Source organism: Aethalodelphis obliquidens, unplaced genomic scaffold (assembly GCF_003676395.1).
Source record: "Aethalodelphis obliquidens isolate GAN/ISIS:26980383/991018 unplaced genomic scaffold, ASM367639v1 scaffold49, whole genome shotgun sequence".
NCBI lineage: Eukaryota > Metazoa > Chordata > Mammalia > Artiodactyla > Delphinidae > Aethalodelphis > Aethalodelphis obliquidens.
The window spans coordinates 728,875-746,566 of NW_020837993.1; the positions used below are offsets into that span (position 1 = coordinate 728,875).

At 46.3% G+C, this 17,692-nt stretch overlaps 1 protein-coding gene across 5 annotated transcripts in view; it reads left to right on the forward strand.

Annotated features, from left to right (window-relative positions):
• The window catches only part of NTRK3 (neurotrophic receptor tyrosine kinase 3), a 371,729-nt gene that overhangs the window by 318,059 nt on the left and 35,978 nt on the right, over nt 1-17,692 (forward strand). For all 5 annotated transcript variants that reach the window (XM_027083122.1, XM_027083119.1, XM_027083120.1 and 2 more), the window contains 3 exons: nt 2,292-2,422; nt 9,455-9,627; nt 12,651-12,894. In XM_027083122.1, coding sequence (XP_026938923.1) covers nt 2,292-2,422; nt 9,455-9,627; nt 12,651-12,894 — 548 coding nt within the window. The remainder of the gene's footprint in view (nt 1-2,291; nt 2,423-9,454; nt 9,628-12,650; nt 12,895-17,692) is intronic.

The window sequence follows — 17,692 nt, forward strand, 5'->3', positions numbered from 1 at the left end:
CACCTGGGAACTTGTTAGAAAAGGCAAATTTGCAGGCTTCAACCTGAACCTCCTGAACAGAAAGCTCTGGGAGAAGGCCCCAGTGAACAGTTTTCATAAGCCCTCTAGGTCATTTTGATTTTTGTCCTATTGCAATGTCGTGGGAGGCTGGGGTTGGGGAGGGGTCAGGGGCCAAAGGGCCCTCAAGTGGCCTGGCTAGTCTGGTCTGTCCTGATGCTCTGGATTCAAGCATCTCAACCCAGTTGGCGATTCCTGACTTGGCCCTCATTTTCCCCTCTTGTAAAATAATATCAATAATGGTGAAAACACACACCATTTCAGAGGACTTGAAGGTTTACCAACTTTTACATAGAATAGCCCTTGTAGCAGGTAAGTAGAACTTATATTATCCTCCCACACCCATTTTACAGATAAGGAAACTGAGACTCCAGATGTTTTGTGAGGTGGGCCAGCCCATAGTGGGGGAGGATCCAGGTCCTGAGCCAAGTGCCCTTGACTTTCCATCCCTGACTGATCCCTGCGGGCTCAGAGGCATGGGCATGACCCTATAAATCTGCCATCCCATCTCCATTCTGAGGCTGCGTCAGAATGCTCATCTCGCAGGAGCCCATCAGTAGTCACCTGGGAATGACTGTGCAGTAATGAGCAGATGGCCTCCCTGGAGAGGTCCTGACATCCCATTTTCTCTCGGTGTGAGACCCTTAGCCTCCCCTTCAAGGCCAACAAATACCATTCCTCAGAGGGCTAGGACAGAGCAGCAGAGGGTGTGAAGAGGGAACCGATTTCTAATTCCCTTGTAAAGATGGGGGCAAAGCCCTGCAGCAAGTGGCAGCTCCCTGGCAGCCCTGTGGCCTGGGAGCCTGCAGGTCTGTCTTGCTGGAAAGAGAGAATAATGGTCTGTAAATGCTTGCACCCACAGATGCTGGCCGGCAGGTCATCTGGGACATGGCAGGGCTACCAATAATTCTGATAGAAAAAAACAAGATTTGTGTAGTCTATTATGAGAAGAATCCCCTGGCCAACCAAAACACTAACTACGGCCCTGCAGTCACACCCCTTTGTCCCTGTAATGTGTTCTCTTGTTCTTGGGGACAGTCTGCCATGGTCCTCTGTCCTCAACTATTATTTTTTTGACAAGGTTGAGAAAACCCTCTTTCCTGGCTCTGCGATGCTCTTCGTAATGTGAATACAGGTATTTAATGGGCTTCTGCCTGTTGAACGATTAATGGAAAGGTCGGTGAGTAATCTCCGGCTCACTCCCCACCTCAGCAGCCCACTTCTTGTACAATTCCTTCGAAGCATTCTTTCCAAATAGGTGGGAGGGCTGAGGTCACATCTTTGCTTTCTCCTGGCAGGCAGACTTTAATTAGGTTGCTAAATTAGCCAAGGCCGCGGTAGCCCTTTTCTTTGCACAGAGCCTGATTCTGGGGAGGTCTCTGGACTTGATTTTGTGATTTCGTTGTTTTTTCTCTCTCACAGGAGAGGGACTTGTCAAGTAGAGGCTTCCCCCAGATAACTGTAACTCCCACTTAGTGATCTCTATCACGAACCGGACACTGTGCTAAGAGCACTGTAGTCATTATGTTATAACAAGAGCCAGTGTGGTGTGTCCGTGTGTGTGTACATGTGTGTGTGTGTGCATGTGTGTTGGGGGGGGAGGGCACTGGGCCAAACTCTAATGTGAATTATCTCATTTAATCTTCCCAAGAATTCAGAGAGTAAGGTATTGGTGTTAATTCCATTTTACAGATGAGGAAACTGAGGCTCTGGGGTGAAATAATTTCCCGAAGCTCAAAAACTAGCAGGGAGAGGAAACCAGGGTTCAAACTCGATTCTTGACTACTCAATGCAGTCCATGGACCCACAGCCCACAGACATCCCCTGAGAGTTTATTAGCGATGCAGATTCTCAGAGCCACTTGAATCAGGACCTGCACGATGCCCAGGGGATTCCCATGCACAGTAACTGTTGAGACTGCTGTATACTCTCTCCAGCAACTATAGCTGATTATGCCGGAATCCTGGGTGTTAACGATTACTGACTCTGGTTTAGAGAGGTTCGGGGCTAGTCGGGGAGAGAGCTGGGATTTCATTCTGGGTGGAACCCTCAAACCACCATGCAATGCCTGTTTTCACGCCCAAGGTAAGGTGCTAGAGCTTGCCTGTCCCTACCGTGGACTCAAAAGCAGAACTCCCTGCTCTAGACCCCTGTGCTCCCCTGTCCCCCTGAGCCTCCAAGGAGGACAAGTGCCTGGGACTGACTTGGCTGCTCTCCTCTGTTCCCTCCTGCAGATGTGCAGCACATTAAAAGGAGAGACATCGTGTTGAAGCGAGAACTGGGCGAGGGAGCCTTTGGAAAGGTCTTCCTGGCCGAGTGCTACAACCTCAGCCCCACCAAGGACAAGATGCTCGTGGCCGTGAAGGTAATTCTCAGAGGCGTGTGGGCCCCAGGAAGGAAGAGGAGTGGCTGGGGTCAGGTGGGAGGGAAAGAGAGACTCACTCCATTCTGGAAGATGGTATCAACTAATGTTATCAGATGCAATCAAGATGGTATAAACTAACGTAATCAGATGCCCTTGCTCCAAGGTCAATGAAGTTTCCTTAGGACCCAAATCAACTTCCTTTGGCTTCAGAGGTCAAGAGCTGTAGCACATAAGGGGGCTGTGCCCACGGTGCAGCCGGAGGGACAAGTTATGCTTTTGATGGGCCCTGGTTTTATTCTGGAGGCCCTGGGCTCACCACTGTCCCCAGCTGGCCCTCCTCCCACCTCAGCGACTTTGCAGGATGTGCTGCCCGTGCCCAGAAAGTCATTTGACCATTTCTCGGAAGTACAATTGCATGAGGGGCGGGTAGCTCACAGAGGCCCTGGGAGCCACTGCTCAAGTCAGCAGACGTCACTGGGCATAGGAGATGGGCTGGGGGGTCAGGTACTGAGCACAGGGAGGGACAGTGAATGAGGCTGGAGGACATTCTTAGGTACCCCGTGGGATCCAGGTTCAGCGCCCAAGGAGCAGCATGCCTGAGGGTTCCTGCCTTCTTAGATGGGTCGTTAACCACAGGGCTTTGGTATTGCTGAGCCAGCCCTGCGGATTTGCAGTTGGAGCCGAATTGCTTGGGGCAGGAGAGAAGGAACTTTGCTACTACCAGTTATCTTCCTCCAGCAGGAAGCAGCTTCTCTCAGTCACTGTTAGACACGTCTTTGAACACGACTGGCACAGATGAGTCAAGTAGCCTCGCTGAGGCACCCACAGGTCTGGGGTGTGGAGTGGCCCCTGTGGGAGTGGGTGCAGCAAGCAGGCCTCTGAGGCCAGCGTGAATTCTGCGTGATGTTCTGGGCTGAGAGCAGGAGATACCTCCTTCCCCACGAGGACTCTCACCTGGGCCTCAGAAGGTCCATCCTTAGCACTGAGGGCTCATGACCGAGCCACCTCTTCATGGCAGTTGCAATTTCTGAGACTTTGGGGTCTCTGTATTCACAGTTTGTTGTGTCTGCTGAGGGTAAGTGCCCTCCATGGATGCAGGCAGTGCTGTGCAGGCTACAGGCATAGGGTAGGAATCAGAGAGCTGGGTGGGTGCCTGGCCATCACTGATTAGCTCTGTGACCCTGTGCAAGATGCTTAACCTCTTTGAGCCTCAGTTTCCTTCTCTGTATAATAGGAGATATAATATCTCCTCTTTAAAATTTTGGTGATTAAATTACATAACATATGAAAAATTTTTAGTATACTGCTTGGGACACAGTAAATGCTTAGTAAAGACTCATTGCTATTTGTTTTTATCAACATCATTATTCTTGATGTTGATATTATCCAATGTGCTTAGACACACGACATATGACCTGCTGAGCTTGCATTGACCGTCTAGAACAGGGGTTGCCAAACTCCTTCTATACTAGGCCAGATAGTAAAAATTTTAGGTTTTGAGGACCATACACTCTTCCTTACAGCTACTCAACTCTACCCATGTAGTGGGAAAGCAGCCTAAACCATACATAAATGAATGGGGGGGGCGGTGGCTGTCTTCCAATACTTTTTCTTTTTTTTTCAGAAGTGGGCATTGTCTGTTGACCTCTGCTCTAGAAAATAAATAAGGAACTAGCATATTGCCCCATAAAAGACTAATGTTTATTATTGCTGGATATGCTGTGAGTAAACTGGCTCAGTGTGTCTCCATAGACATGGGATGGTCAGATTAGTGAGGGTGTCTTTAAACAGTTTGGACCAGGGATGTGGAAAGCTTTCTAATTTTGTCCCTAAACTTAGAATCTACCCTGCCCTAAAAATTTTAATTTATAGGATGACACTAATCGACTGGGTGTTCCAGCATCCATCTGGGGACTGGTGGATGAACTTAATATTTTTGTGCTTTGAGCAGGAAATGAAATGATGGCCTAAACCCTGGGAAACATTTCCCGATGAGTGGTCTGGTATTAAGGGGCAGTACCCAGATTGGGTAATGCAGAAAATGTGTTTCTGTTGTCACCCTTGTAAAAGGGTTTCCTTTCCTCCTTTTCGGTCTGGGAAGCTTGAGAAGATGAATGTTCTGGGATTTTACACCATTTGCCTCCCAATGGATCCGCCCAGCGACCAACTGGGGGAGGAGATGCTTGTCTTCTCTGGAGAGCAGCCAAGAAATGGTGTTTCCTGCTTCTCATCCTCTTTAGATTGTATTCCGTTTTGCAGGCTTCCTCCTCTTGAGTTTGTTCTCAAGTTGATGCAGGGTAATTATGGACTTCCAGAGAACACATCCAAGTATAACCCCAAATTAAGTTTTCCCACAGTTGTGGTTTTTAAAGCAAGATTTTTTTGCCCAGCAGTTGCTATGGTGGAAACAGAGCCGAAATCCCAGCCTCTGTTCTGAAGACACTTGCAGTCTGTTGGGGAGACAAGAGAATACCCATGAAACAAACGCAGAGCAGGACAAGACAGAGTGTCATTTGTATATATGTTTAGTGTTAAGAGTGACATTAAAAGCATGTAATTCATGATATTTTTAAATAGGTAGTGCAACTTTTAAATAGTTATTTGACAAACAATAGACTTGTTCAAGAGTCTCCTCTGACAGACAAATAGCCGATAAGACTATGAGAAATGTGTCCAGCCTGATTAATCATCAGAAATACGTAAATTGAACCATAATGAGATACCACTGTATACCAAGCAGAATGGCTAAATAACAATGACAAAACCAAGTGCTGACAAGGATATGGAGCGATTGCCACTTTCATACTCTGGTGGAAATATAAAGTGGTCTAATTGTTTTGAAAAACAGCTTGGTATTTTAGAACATTGGCATCTGTGTGACCTAGCACTTGCACTCTAGGTCTAGACCTGACAGCTATGTATCTATCTGTCTGTCTATCTATCTATCTATCTATCTACCTCTATCTATCTTTCCACAAAGAGATGTGTTTAAGAATGTTCATAAGCATTCTTTATAACAGCCAAAAGCTACAAACAACCCCAGTGTCCATCAGTAGCAGCTTGGATAAATAAATGTGCTATATTCATTCAGTGAGAAACTTTGCAACAAGGAAAATGAATGAACTACAGCTGCATGCAACAATTTGGAAAAATCTCAAAAACACAGTGCTGAATGAAAACAGACAGATATAGAAATATACATATATTTTATATATATATATAGCACTATATGTATGATTCCATTTATTTAAAATTCAAAAAATAAGTACAACTAAGCTCTAGTGTTTATGGATGTGTGTATCTCTGCACATGTACTAAAATGGGTTTTAGTATATTAGTAAAATCTGAAGCTGAGCATCCGTTGAAATATCTCCGCCCCAATAAAAGAAAAGGAAAATGGAAAGCAGCAAAACCCCTAGACTGGAAATGATGATGTGAAGTGACTCTGAAGGAGATGGCAGCTGTTGAGAAATTTGAACGTTCTTGCCATCTAGACTGCTTCTCCCCCAACCGACGAAACAGCCCCACTGAAACCCAGGGTTGGGAGTGGACATGAGACCTGATGTACATAAAGGAGAGACTAAAAAGGGCAATGTCTTCAGACTTTGGGGGAAAAAAGAGATGAGAAGGGAAAATTCCAGATCTCCTCTTTGCTCTATGGATACCACTGGAAGGGCCTGGACACAACCTCCCTGGCTTCAGAGACTCCTTGGCAAGCCCTGTCTTCCTGCACCAACAATTGGCAGCTGTGAGGAACACCCATTCCATCCCATGCCACTGGCTGGTGACCCATTTTGAAGTTTCCCAGCTCCGAAGAGGTTGAGCATGGACTCTGCTGAGAGGTGCATGAGAGTCTCTGGGCTGATTTTCCTTCTCAAGATTTTTTTCCTGGCATCTCTGTCCCAATTGCATCAATCCCTGGGAACCTGGGCCGCTTGTAGCTCTGGACCCCAGTTGCCACAATAGACCCCTTGCCAATTACATAGGAACTTCAGGTTTAACCCAAGAGCTGGAAAGCCCATCATAAAAGTAGAGAGATAATGGGTAGGAGAAGGGGTGTGGAAAGACCAAAAGAGACAGCAGTTGCTTTGTGCCCCATCTTCCAAATGAGGAACTCCTATCTGCTCTGCAGAGTAGGTGCCAGCCCTGGGAATGATGGCTGCGACTGCTCGAGAGCTGAGAATGGAAATATCCAACGGCTGCCATTGGCATCCGGACTGTGCGAGAGACTGATTTACAGAGATGGAGAGAGGCCATCTGGCTGGCCCCGAATTTGATCTACTTTTCCCTCTCGTAAATCCAGTGTTCACATAAATCTCTGTATTCTCATCCCACCCATGCTGGGTTCCTTTTTTTTTTTTTTTTTTACCTTTTTATTCTTCATGAAAATAAGTAAATCACTGACAGTCATCCTATACCCATGCCCCAGTCCATGAAGCTCAGGAGCTGGGTCACCGAGAGAGGCTCCCTCTCACCATGAGTCTCTGCCTTCTCCCGCCCGTAGAAAGAAGGCTTTGCAGACATCTTTGTTCTGGTTGCATGTGGACACACGGCAGCCTATGCCTTTATTATCGGGTAGATTTTCTGAGAAGGCAGCCAGAGATGAAGTGGAAAGCACATGAGATCAGAGCTGGTAAATCAGTAATGGACCAGTGGCCCTCCCACTTCCCTGCTGGCCTTGGCCTGCCCTCTAGACCTGGTATCCTTGCTGGGCCCAGCCATTCTGCTGACTGCCCACACGCCTCACCTTTCCTGACCCTTTCCTCTGCCCTTTCACATCTTTTAACTTCCGTGCCCACCATTCCCCTGAGGACCTGACCAGTGACTAATTCATCTGATAAATTAACGCAAGCAGGTATGCTGGACAGGAATGTATCCTGGGCTCCACACTCAAGCTATTACTTCTTACCTGATCTTTGACAAATCATTTCCCTGTTCTGGACCTCAGATTTCTCACCTGTAAGATGGGAAAACTGTATTAGACAGCTTCCAACATTTTGGTCAAGAGTAGAATCATTTAATCCAACACTTTTTTGGTGAAACCTCCAAATTGTGAAAAGAATGCAAGGTGGTGCTTGTTGAAGTTGGAGTGGGCCTTGATCGCTGGCTGAGACACCATGGCTCTAGAGGCATTGCCATTGAACTTGGTGGTACCAAGAAGCCCAGCACCAAGAGATTACTGTGGTATAATTAAATTCTAGTTTCTATCATTCAAGTTGTGTGAATGTGTCCTGATCCCCAGAGGAAACTGAGGGCTGAGCCACCAGAAATGAGCAGGTGGAAACATGATATCTAGGGCCCTCTTAAAGCTATGAGTCCACCATCTCTAATGTATGCTAATGACTGACGGAGGTTTGATGGGCCCCTTAGATATGATTTTTGCACATTCACATTCCTGCAGCGCTGTAAGCCCAAGGCAGCCCTGTGGATTTCAGCTAGTGGGGATTGCAGTGGCAAGAGGAAGATCTCTGGTTCGGGAGGCTTCTCAAGAGTAGCATAATTTACAGGGGAGCCTAGTCCGCCTAAATAACCAGAAAAGGCCAGATGCTTGGCAGAGGGAATGCAAACCAATCGCGTCTAGATTTCCACTACCCTGAACATGATGTGTAAACTTCACACCCATTCCTTCATTGCCTCGTGTCTTGTCTTTTGAGGTTACTAAACTCTGTCATTTGAAGCAAGTGGATGTTTGGCTCCACTTGCCTTCTGACCTCATGAGGTGGATGGGGAAGGCTGAAGACATATGTGAGCTCAATTGTGCAGGCTGCTCCTCCTGTAGAAATGACCCTGCCCTTCACAGTTCATCATTCAGCATGGCTGCGTTGGTCATTGCTGGGCTGTATTCAAGGTCCTGTTCAAGGACCCTTGGAGGTGGTCTGGTCTCACCCTCCCCTTCTGGTCTACAAAGTCCACATTCACTGACACCCCTTTGAACCATTGCTCTTCCATTTATCTTCCTGGGTCCCAGGGCAAGTGGCTTGGTCTGGTGCTTCTCCCTCACACCGGGTCTCCCACTCCCACAGGGGCCAAGTTGTGACATTTCTGTGGCCACCAGATGCCCACCCTCCCATCCTACCCTGGGACTTTGTGATACCTTACCAGGTCCTGGTCCTGGGTGGGTCCTAAGCCTTCTGCCCATTAACTGCTGTTCCCACAGCTGTAGTCCCAGTTACACCCCAGTACTTCCTTCAGGCCCCTAAGGGAGGACACAGGTGCCTTCTAGAAGCCAAAGTGTTCATGTTTCTCTGCAAATATACACTTTTTCATAATCTAAAATCAAGAAATAGAAAGAGCAAGGAAACTTAATTACACTGTCAGCCTGATTTCAGATGGGCTGTGAGCATAGGCTAATTTACAAAGATAAAGCTTTTGGGGCAGTGGTTCCCCCACTGTTTATTTTAGCTGTGAGACCATTTCTTTGGGGAAATCTTGGGGGCATGGGCCTTTGTCAGGCCTTCTACCTCCCAGCTCCCTCCCTCCGCCATTCACACTGATCTCTGAGGAAGCCTAGGGCTCTGAGATGAACAAAGTTTGAAATAACTGGCTGGCAGATGGGATGGGACGTGGGTGTCAAAAAGTTGGTTTCTGTTTCTACAAGGTTCAAAATGCTGAAGGAAGCAGGAGTCAGGTCTGGCTATTGTGATTTAGCCTCATGCTCTTTAAAGGCGATTAGGATCGTACTTGTTGGGAATCAGCATTGTCTTTATTATGGGCACCAGCTTTCTTCCCAGGAGGGGAACCTAGCTGCTAAAAACCAGTATCCCGGGCTTCCCTGGTGGCGCAGTGGTTGAGAGTCCGCCTGCTGATGCAGGGGACATGGGTTCGTGCCCCAGTCCGGGAGGATCCCACATGCCGCGGAGCGGCTGGGCCCGTGAGCCATGGCCGCTGAGCCTGCGTGTCCGGAGCCTGTGCTCCACAACGGGAGAGGCCACAACAGTGAGAGGCCCGCGTACTGCAAAACAAACAAACAGACAAACAAAAAATAAAATAAAATAAAATAAAATAAAAACCAGTATCCCGTGTTGTTTCCAGGCCCTGAAGGATCCCACCCTGGCAGCCAGGAAGGATTTCCAGAGGGAAGCTGAACTGCTCACCAACCTGCAGCACGAGCACATTGTCAAGTTCTATGGGGTGTGTGGCGATGGGGACCCCCTCATCATGGTCTTTGAATACATGAAGCACGGAGATCTGAACAAGTTCCTCAGGTAAGCGAGGATGGCCATCCCTGCCCCTAACCCCCACCGAACCCCTGGGGTTCTCTCTGGAGCCAGAAGTCCTATCGCTCCTCTGAACACTTCAGTCTGGAGATTAGAAATGAAAACAACCTTTCATTCTTCTACATTACCTCCTGAGCAGTTGGATATAGGCCTTTGCCCCTGATTTCTAGGGGGGGATGTTGAGGATGCTATGAAAAGGAACCTGTACTCTTCTTCCTGATTCTAAGGTAGACTAAGAAGAAGGGCAGGGTGTGAAATGGGTCCAAGGAGGGAGATCAGAGGACCTGCCAGCCTGTAACTTCCAACTTTAAGATTCTAGGGCCGGCCCTTCCCCTGATGCCGTGAATAGCTTTCTGACTTTGTGCCTTATGTTCTCACTAGCAAAGTGAGGCTAGCACCTTCCACACCTCCTAAAAACCTTTTTGTCAGAGACTTTTTGATGATGAATAAAAAGGTACAAGGTTACAAACTCATTGGGAGACAGAGATGGTTGAATTCAAGGGCAGATTTTCCCCCAGATAAATTTAGAACTGGGCTATCCAGTATAGTAACCATATATGGCTATTTAAATTTAAATTTACAATAACTAAATTTAAATAAGATTTAAAAATTCCTCTGTCTCACTAGCCACACTTCAATTACTCAGTAGCCACATGTGGCTAGTGGCTACCATATTGGACAGTGCAGTATAGAACATTTCCATTAATAGAAAGTCCTGTTGGCTAGCACTGTTGTAGAAGGATTGGATTTTTTATAAGAAGTGTTTCCACAAGCCTGGAGCAGGATCATCTGGATTTTGAGGGGCTCCTGATGGAACTTTTAAGAGACTGAGGCCCCAAGCAGATGTTCTGGATGGAGTTACAGTGGGGTTTGGGGAGATGTGAAATCTACCCTCCCCAAAGAAGATAGCATCTCACTGACAGAGCAGAGTTAGCACTTCCCTGCCTCTCATACCTGTTACCTCCAAGTAGTGCCCAGATGTGGAAGAAGCAGGCATGTGTGAGCGTCTGTGGAATCCAGGGTCCCAGGAAGCACATTGAACACTCGGGCCCTGGACGCTTTTAGAGTGTGGTTCCACTGTTGAGAATGAGATTTCCAGAGCTCAGATGTGGGTTATGGCAAACTCTAGCACACTCCCCAAACCTTGATGAGCATCTCCTTGAAGTGGGACATTCAACTGAGTGCTGTGGTGTTTTGAGGAGGGAATGGAAAGGGTTGGTAGCAGGTTTCCAAAATTGTCCCTAGAGGAATTGGAAGGTATCTGTAGGCTTTTCTAAACTTCCTGAACTTGGTTTCACAGTGAAATTTACTCCTTTCCTGAAGAATTGAGTCCTTAACATAAGACAGACTTGGGTTCATATTCTGAATATGTCTTAGTGATGTAACCTGGAGCAAGTTATTAACCCCTAATTCTCTCTCCTAGAAAATGAGACTATTCATAACTGCTTCACATGTTTGTTGTTATGAGTATTCAATGACTATATTTGTATAAGGCCTGGACAAGTTTCCCATGTAGCTAGGTGTTCAGTCAATGGTAGCTACGATTAAAAGTATTACAATTATTATTTTATCAGAACTGTGAACCATGGTAGTTTCTAATACAGGCAGCATCCTTTCTCAGGACTCGGGATCTTCCTTTTCCTGTGCTTCCATTTCCCTGAGGTCAGAGGGACATGGTCCATTTTCCATCAAGCCCTCCCCATAGATTCAGTGGTGCCTTCAGCCCCAAGTACCACCAGCAAGGCTAAGGAGAGGTCCCGAGTGCCACTCCGTACCACTGTCATGCCCGCTCTAAGGGACAGGAAGAAAAAGAAAAAGAGAGAAGAAGGCCCTTCCTGCTCTTGCATCTCCCAGTGGGTGTGTTTTAGGGGCAGGCTGCAGTGCACTCTCCTGGTAAGTGGGAATGTGGCTTGCCTGCTGATCCCTCTTCCTTGTGAGCTGATGTAGTAGTTCTCCTTTGGAGGCATGAGGTAGGCAGAGCCCACAGGAGATAATAAAATGAACATGTTATATTTACAGTACCTTTCAGTGGTAACCGGAGAAGCAGTAAAACAGGCTGAGGTCTCATTGTACACCAGGGCTCTGGCTCACAACTACATAAATAAGGGCCCTGGGTGTGGTTAGAGCTGACTGGGCTCTTTAGAGAAAAGAGTGAACACTAAAAGTGACTGATATGACAGGGCAAGGTGTTAGGATAACAAATCTGGCCCATGATTTGGGATGGAGCAGGTGCTGTGGCTCCCCAGGTCTCTGCCTCAGGGTCACAGGGTCTCTTCATCCCATCTTGCCATTAACAGAAGTTATCGAATCCTATACAGTGTGGTGGAGAGGTCAGGAGGTAGACTGAAGAGCGTTGCTACCCGAAATGTGGACTGTATCAGCCCTGGAAGCATCAGCCCTGGGAAATGCAAATAAATGAGCTCTGCCTAGCCAATCAGAATCGTAGGGGCCCAGGAATTGTATTTAACAAGCCCTCTGGAAGCTTAAAGTTTAAAACTCTCTTCCAGAGCCACATATCACCCATGTGGCCACTGTGGGACCTCTGTGACTTTGACCAAGTGATCTGATCATTTCGTGCCTCAGTTTCCTTATCTTCAAAATTGGGGTGGGAAGATTGAGTGAATTAATATATAATATTTAAGACACTTAGAGCAGTGTGTGGAACATAGTAAGGGCTGTGTAAGAGTTAATTGTTTTATTAATTGTTCTGTAGTAGACATCAAGAACCTGGGAAGCCCCTGGATAACCATACCATATTCAAGAGTAGGTTCATTCCCTGATTCGTTAAAGCATGTCTGCTGTCATCTTAGTTGGGAATCTGGTTGTAGAGTTTGACCATATCCATACTCACAGAGTATAATTTTGGGTAGATAGAAATAGTCCATAAGTAGACTGAGAAGAGATCTCATTCATTTCTGTGGTGCATTCCAGAGAACAGGAACTCAAGAAGACATTTCCCCTTGATCTCCTTAATTCTCTCTGCCCCCTCTCTTCTCCCACTAACCCCACAGGGCCCATGGGCCAGATGCAATGATCCTTGTGGACGGGCAGCCACGCCAGGCAAAAGGAGAGCTGGGGCTCTCTCAAATGCTCCACATTGCCAGTCAGATTGCCTCTGGCATGGTGTACCTGGCCTCCCAGCATTTCGTGCACCGGGACCTGGCCACCAGGAACTGCCTGGTTGGAGCTAACCTGCTGGTGAAGATCGGAGACTTTGGCATGTCCAGAGATGTCTACAGCACTGATTACTACAGGGTAAGGTGGCTTCTCCAGATGCAGCAATCCGTGGCAGAGCTAGTGCCTTCTCACATGTCTTTGTCATTGTCCATTAACCCTGTTACTCCGGAGCACACATATACACATCTGTGCCCAGGTATACATCTGATGCTTATCCTTTGGCCACTCCTGCATCTCAACATACCTGTTAATTATTCTCTGGATAGCTCACTCCTCCCTTCCACCTGGATAGGGATACTTGACTGTATCCTTACATTGCAATGACATAATGCACTGTGTTCTTACTTCCATCAATACTCATTCTTCATGCAAACAGATACATAGACACACACACACACACACACACATATATATATATCCCCAAATGCTCACGTGGACAAGCTCAACTTGGTGCTACATTTTAACATCTTTCAACTGAGTTCCGTATCCAGCCTCACCCATGACACATTTTATTCTTTAACATTATTTGGTGAGCTTATAGGCTTGTTTTCAAAGGTAGATCTTGATAAGAAGTCAGAACCCAACATAAAGTAGCAAAAATGGTTAACGTATTGCTGAGCAGAATTATCCAAATGGCATAGGAAAGATGAGGGTAGGAAGCAGGTTCTCATTGCCAACTTTGGAGAGAGGTACAGGTGGGCCTTAGGAAAAGATTTTTGATTGTGAGAGGAGATATCACGTTCAATTTTACCTCTATAAAAGTATCTACTTTATATTAATAGGTGTCTTATTTTGCTCCCCTTTGTATTTGGGAATCATCTTCCCACGGATCAGTGAGTGGTTCTGACAATGTTATTATTGCCAGGGAAAGGACGGGTGGGCATGAGTGGCATTTATTCCCAAAAGGAGAAATATGGGTGGAACCTGTATACAGAGATAGGATAACTTCTGCAAGTTGATTGGGAGGCAGATGCCTCAAATATATGGAAGATTTACTTTGGGGTCTTTGAATGGGTAAGGAGTTTGGATGGTATATAAGGAGAGGGTGGGGCAATGTTTTGGAGGTTGAGAGGCATGGCAGCCATTTCCCTCATCTTCTTTGTACAGAATGAATGATCATATTGTGAATCAAAGGACCTAGATATATGTCTTTTTGGCCTGAGCACGGTGGGTCAGGAGGCTGTGGGTTTGGGGTTGGCATCTGTAAATCAATTCTGTCTGGATGCTCTTGATGGCTTTGCCTAAACAACATTGCCCAGACGTTATAAGGGATCACTCAAGACACTTTATTTTAGCCATAACCTGGAGAAAAATGGAATATTTGAGAAATTCCTTTTGTGGCTAAAAATGGACGAGTTCATGGTACAGCCAAAAGATGGCAGATGGTAGACCATCATGAGAATATGAAGCAAAGTAGACCAAACAGTAGTGAAGGTAGAAAGTCTGCAGAAAACTGGGCAGTTTCTCTAGCTACCTGCCCAGTCCAACATCCCTAGATATGGAAAAAGGAGCATGATGTAGCAGTAGGCACAGACTGATGGGCAGGGCAGACCTGCCAGGAAATATCAAAGTGGAGTCTTTCTTTTGCATCTAGACCAATTTTTTTTCCAGTCATTTCCAAGAGAGGCATCGGTGTGGTCACTAAGGGCCCATGGGTCATAGATTTCTTGAGTCCAGCTGGAACTGGCACCATTTAATTGCTTCTGCACTCTGCATAATGGGGTTTGCTGGCCTGTCTGGCTGAGCTCAGATTTATGCTGGTGTTGATCAAAGCAAGGGATGGATCATTGTTTTTCTGTGTGAGGCAGATGTTTGATTATACCAACCTGGTCTCCACTGGCTTTACCAGGGTGTTGGGAAACAATATCTGACCAGAATGTGTGCAAACTCAACTTTAAGCTTGCTTCAAGGAGTGCAATTGATATTTCTTGATTTTGATTTAAAAGAGAGAAGAAAAAAAAGATTACATCTCCAAATGATCCTGCTGTGCCCTGACTTGAACAGTTGTGAACTGTTGCTCTTTATACCTGGGAGAGCTACAAGGAATAAATCCATCTTGTTTCTGTGGGCTCCAGGGCAGATTGGAATTCAAGGATGGGAGAGTGAGGTGGGAAAATGTTCACATACCAGGTATCCACAGTTCCCTTTTCATGAGTTCTAAGCCAGGTATAAGCAGAGGCCAGCTGGCCTGCAAATGTGTGTCTTTGGTCCCAAGGAAGTATAAAATAAAAAAAAGGATAGCTGGGGCTTCCCTGGCAGTCCAGTGGTTAAGACTCTGCCTTCCAATGCGGGAAGCGTGGGTTCGATCCCTGGTCGGGGAACTAAGATCCCACATGCCATGGGGTGCAGCCAAAACTTAAAACCAAAAACGGATAGCTGTTGCAGTAAAAACACAATGCACCATCAGAGAACTGCATATCCACTCATGGTGGGTAGCTATTATACTCTGCACATTCAAAGAGCAGCTTGTGTCATATCTTCATGTTCAGTACAGGTGCCCACAAGGTCGTCATGTGTACGCAGTCCCACCCCCTCCCTCACCTTCTGTAAAACAAAAGGCAGAAGTAGACTTGCCTGAGGTCATATCAGTAATAAACTGTGAAGTCTTATTATCCGTATTGGAAGACATCAAGGTGACAAGGGAGTTCTGTATTTGGGCCCAATGTTACCTGTGTTCACATCCTAACACTGCCATTAACAGCCATGGGACCTCAATGTACTTTCCTGAAACCTCTATTTAATTTCCCCGTTTTTCAAATGAGGACAAACATGGTCTCTCAATCAGGTTATTTTTGATGTTAAGCAAGTTGATCTGTGTAAAGAGCCTGGAATACACTACTTACTGGATAAACTGTTGTTTATTTTCCTTAGTCCCCTTCACACCCAAGGCAGGAGAACCTCAGGGATAATCTTATTTCCACATGTAGTTCTCGGGTCAGAGAGAAGGACCTCCTGACCACTGGAAAATAAACTGGGATCGTGTAGCTGCCCCAAAGGAGCAGAGCCTTTATGTTGACCACCTCTGGAAAATTTCCTTCCCAAGGTTTCAACTTAAATAGAAATACTGGGTCATCAGTACTTGCCTGTTCTTCTGGTCTGTGTTTATATGGTCTTGCTCATGAATCTTAGAGCTAAGTCCATGTTCAGGTGATTTATGAAAGATTTTTTTTGTTTGGTACACCGGCTGAGACTCTGGGGGAATACAGTGATTTATTAGATAGCAAGAACGCTGAAGGATTCTCTCTGCAAGCTGGCACCCGGGACAGGTTTGCACCTCTCGGCTACCATACGTTACTGAAATCTGTTGGGCCTAGGAGTTTGCTGATCTCTGGTACCTAACACAGCTAAATGCAGATAATTCAGGCGTGTGTGTGCGTGTGTGTGTGTGTGTGTGCGCGCGCGCACGCGCACGCACGGGCACATGCGCTCATCTGCCCAGTGTAGATTCCAGGGTGTGTATAGGAGGGCAGAGGGGGAGGTGGAGATAAACTCCTCCTTCTATTCTTTCCTTTTTAATTTTTTAAAACAAAGAGCTGCCATCTGGCTCATGCACAGGTGGTATGAAAATGATGTACAAAGGTGAACTGCTTAATTTCCTGTTACGTATTTACAGAGAGAAAACAAACATCTCTGCACCAGAGTGAGTGCCAGAGCGATTTGTTCTCGCTTCTTAAGACTATGCCCCATGACAGATCCCTTTTCCTTGTATGGGTCACTGACTCATACACTTCTGAGACTGCCTTTAACCTGGCTTTGACAAGGGTGGGGTTTTGGTACCATTATATCTTTCTCAGAATATCAGACAACACTAAGAGTTTAGGGCTCAAATCTGGAATTAAAGAAAGTCCTGAAGAAGACGAGGTTGGAATTCCAGAATAGAAATGTTTTCAGATGTTTTGATTTGGAGGGGAGGTGGTATGCTGATACAGGAAGAATGGGGGTGTAAGAGATTGGTGCTCTGATCCTACTGATGCAGAGGGCCAGGGGTGCACCTTCCTGTTCACTCTGCTGTCCTCCGTGCCTGGCACGGGACCTAGAACTTGGCAAACACCCAATAAACATATGAACAAATGCATGAAAGAATGAATGAAGTCAGAATGGGAATTCAGAGTTAGGCAGGAAGTGGATTAGGCCAGACCAAGAGGAGCCTGAATAGGCATCACTTTTGTGGAAGGGCTTCCATGCCCTGCAGGGCCAAGCATCGGGATCCCTTCAGTAGGCTCCCCAGTTAAGATCTAGGGCAGATCTTATGTGTTCCAGCTACACCTAATAGTGACAGAGGTGACAACCAGAATGGTAGCAGCAGAGAATCAGTGGATGAATAACTCTGCTCTTGAATCCCGCCTGATTCTCCTGTGTCCTGGGGCTCCCTGCTTGATCATGTAAGCCCTCACACCAAAACCAGCTGAAGGAGGCATGCTCATTTTACACATGCTGATTGTGGAGCTTTGCACTTTCTCACCAGCCTCTTAGTACTCTACTGGGAAAGGAAGAGGGTCTTCTGAAATCTTCCAGGTCAGCTATTATTGGCCTCCGTTTTATAGTTAAGCCTTGGAGAGGGTTGGTGATGTGTTCAAGACCTTGAGATTCTCCAGCAGCAAGTCAGTGTTAGAGCCTTTATACAGCCTTAGGATGAGTGATCCACTTTGTACATTTGCTAAACTTGTCCATGCTGGTTTATTTCCCCTTGTGCCAAATACCCTAGCCATTGAGAAGGTCCATGTGCTGGGGACAGGATTCAATACGATTCCCTGACTATGTGCAAGGATGAAGAGAATGTGATCTGTATTCCCAAGGAAATGAAATTTTCATAGGGAATATAAAACAGGATGAAAATTTGTAATTCCACCATAACACAATAGGGTTACCAATTTCA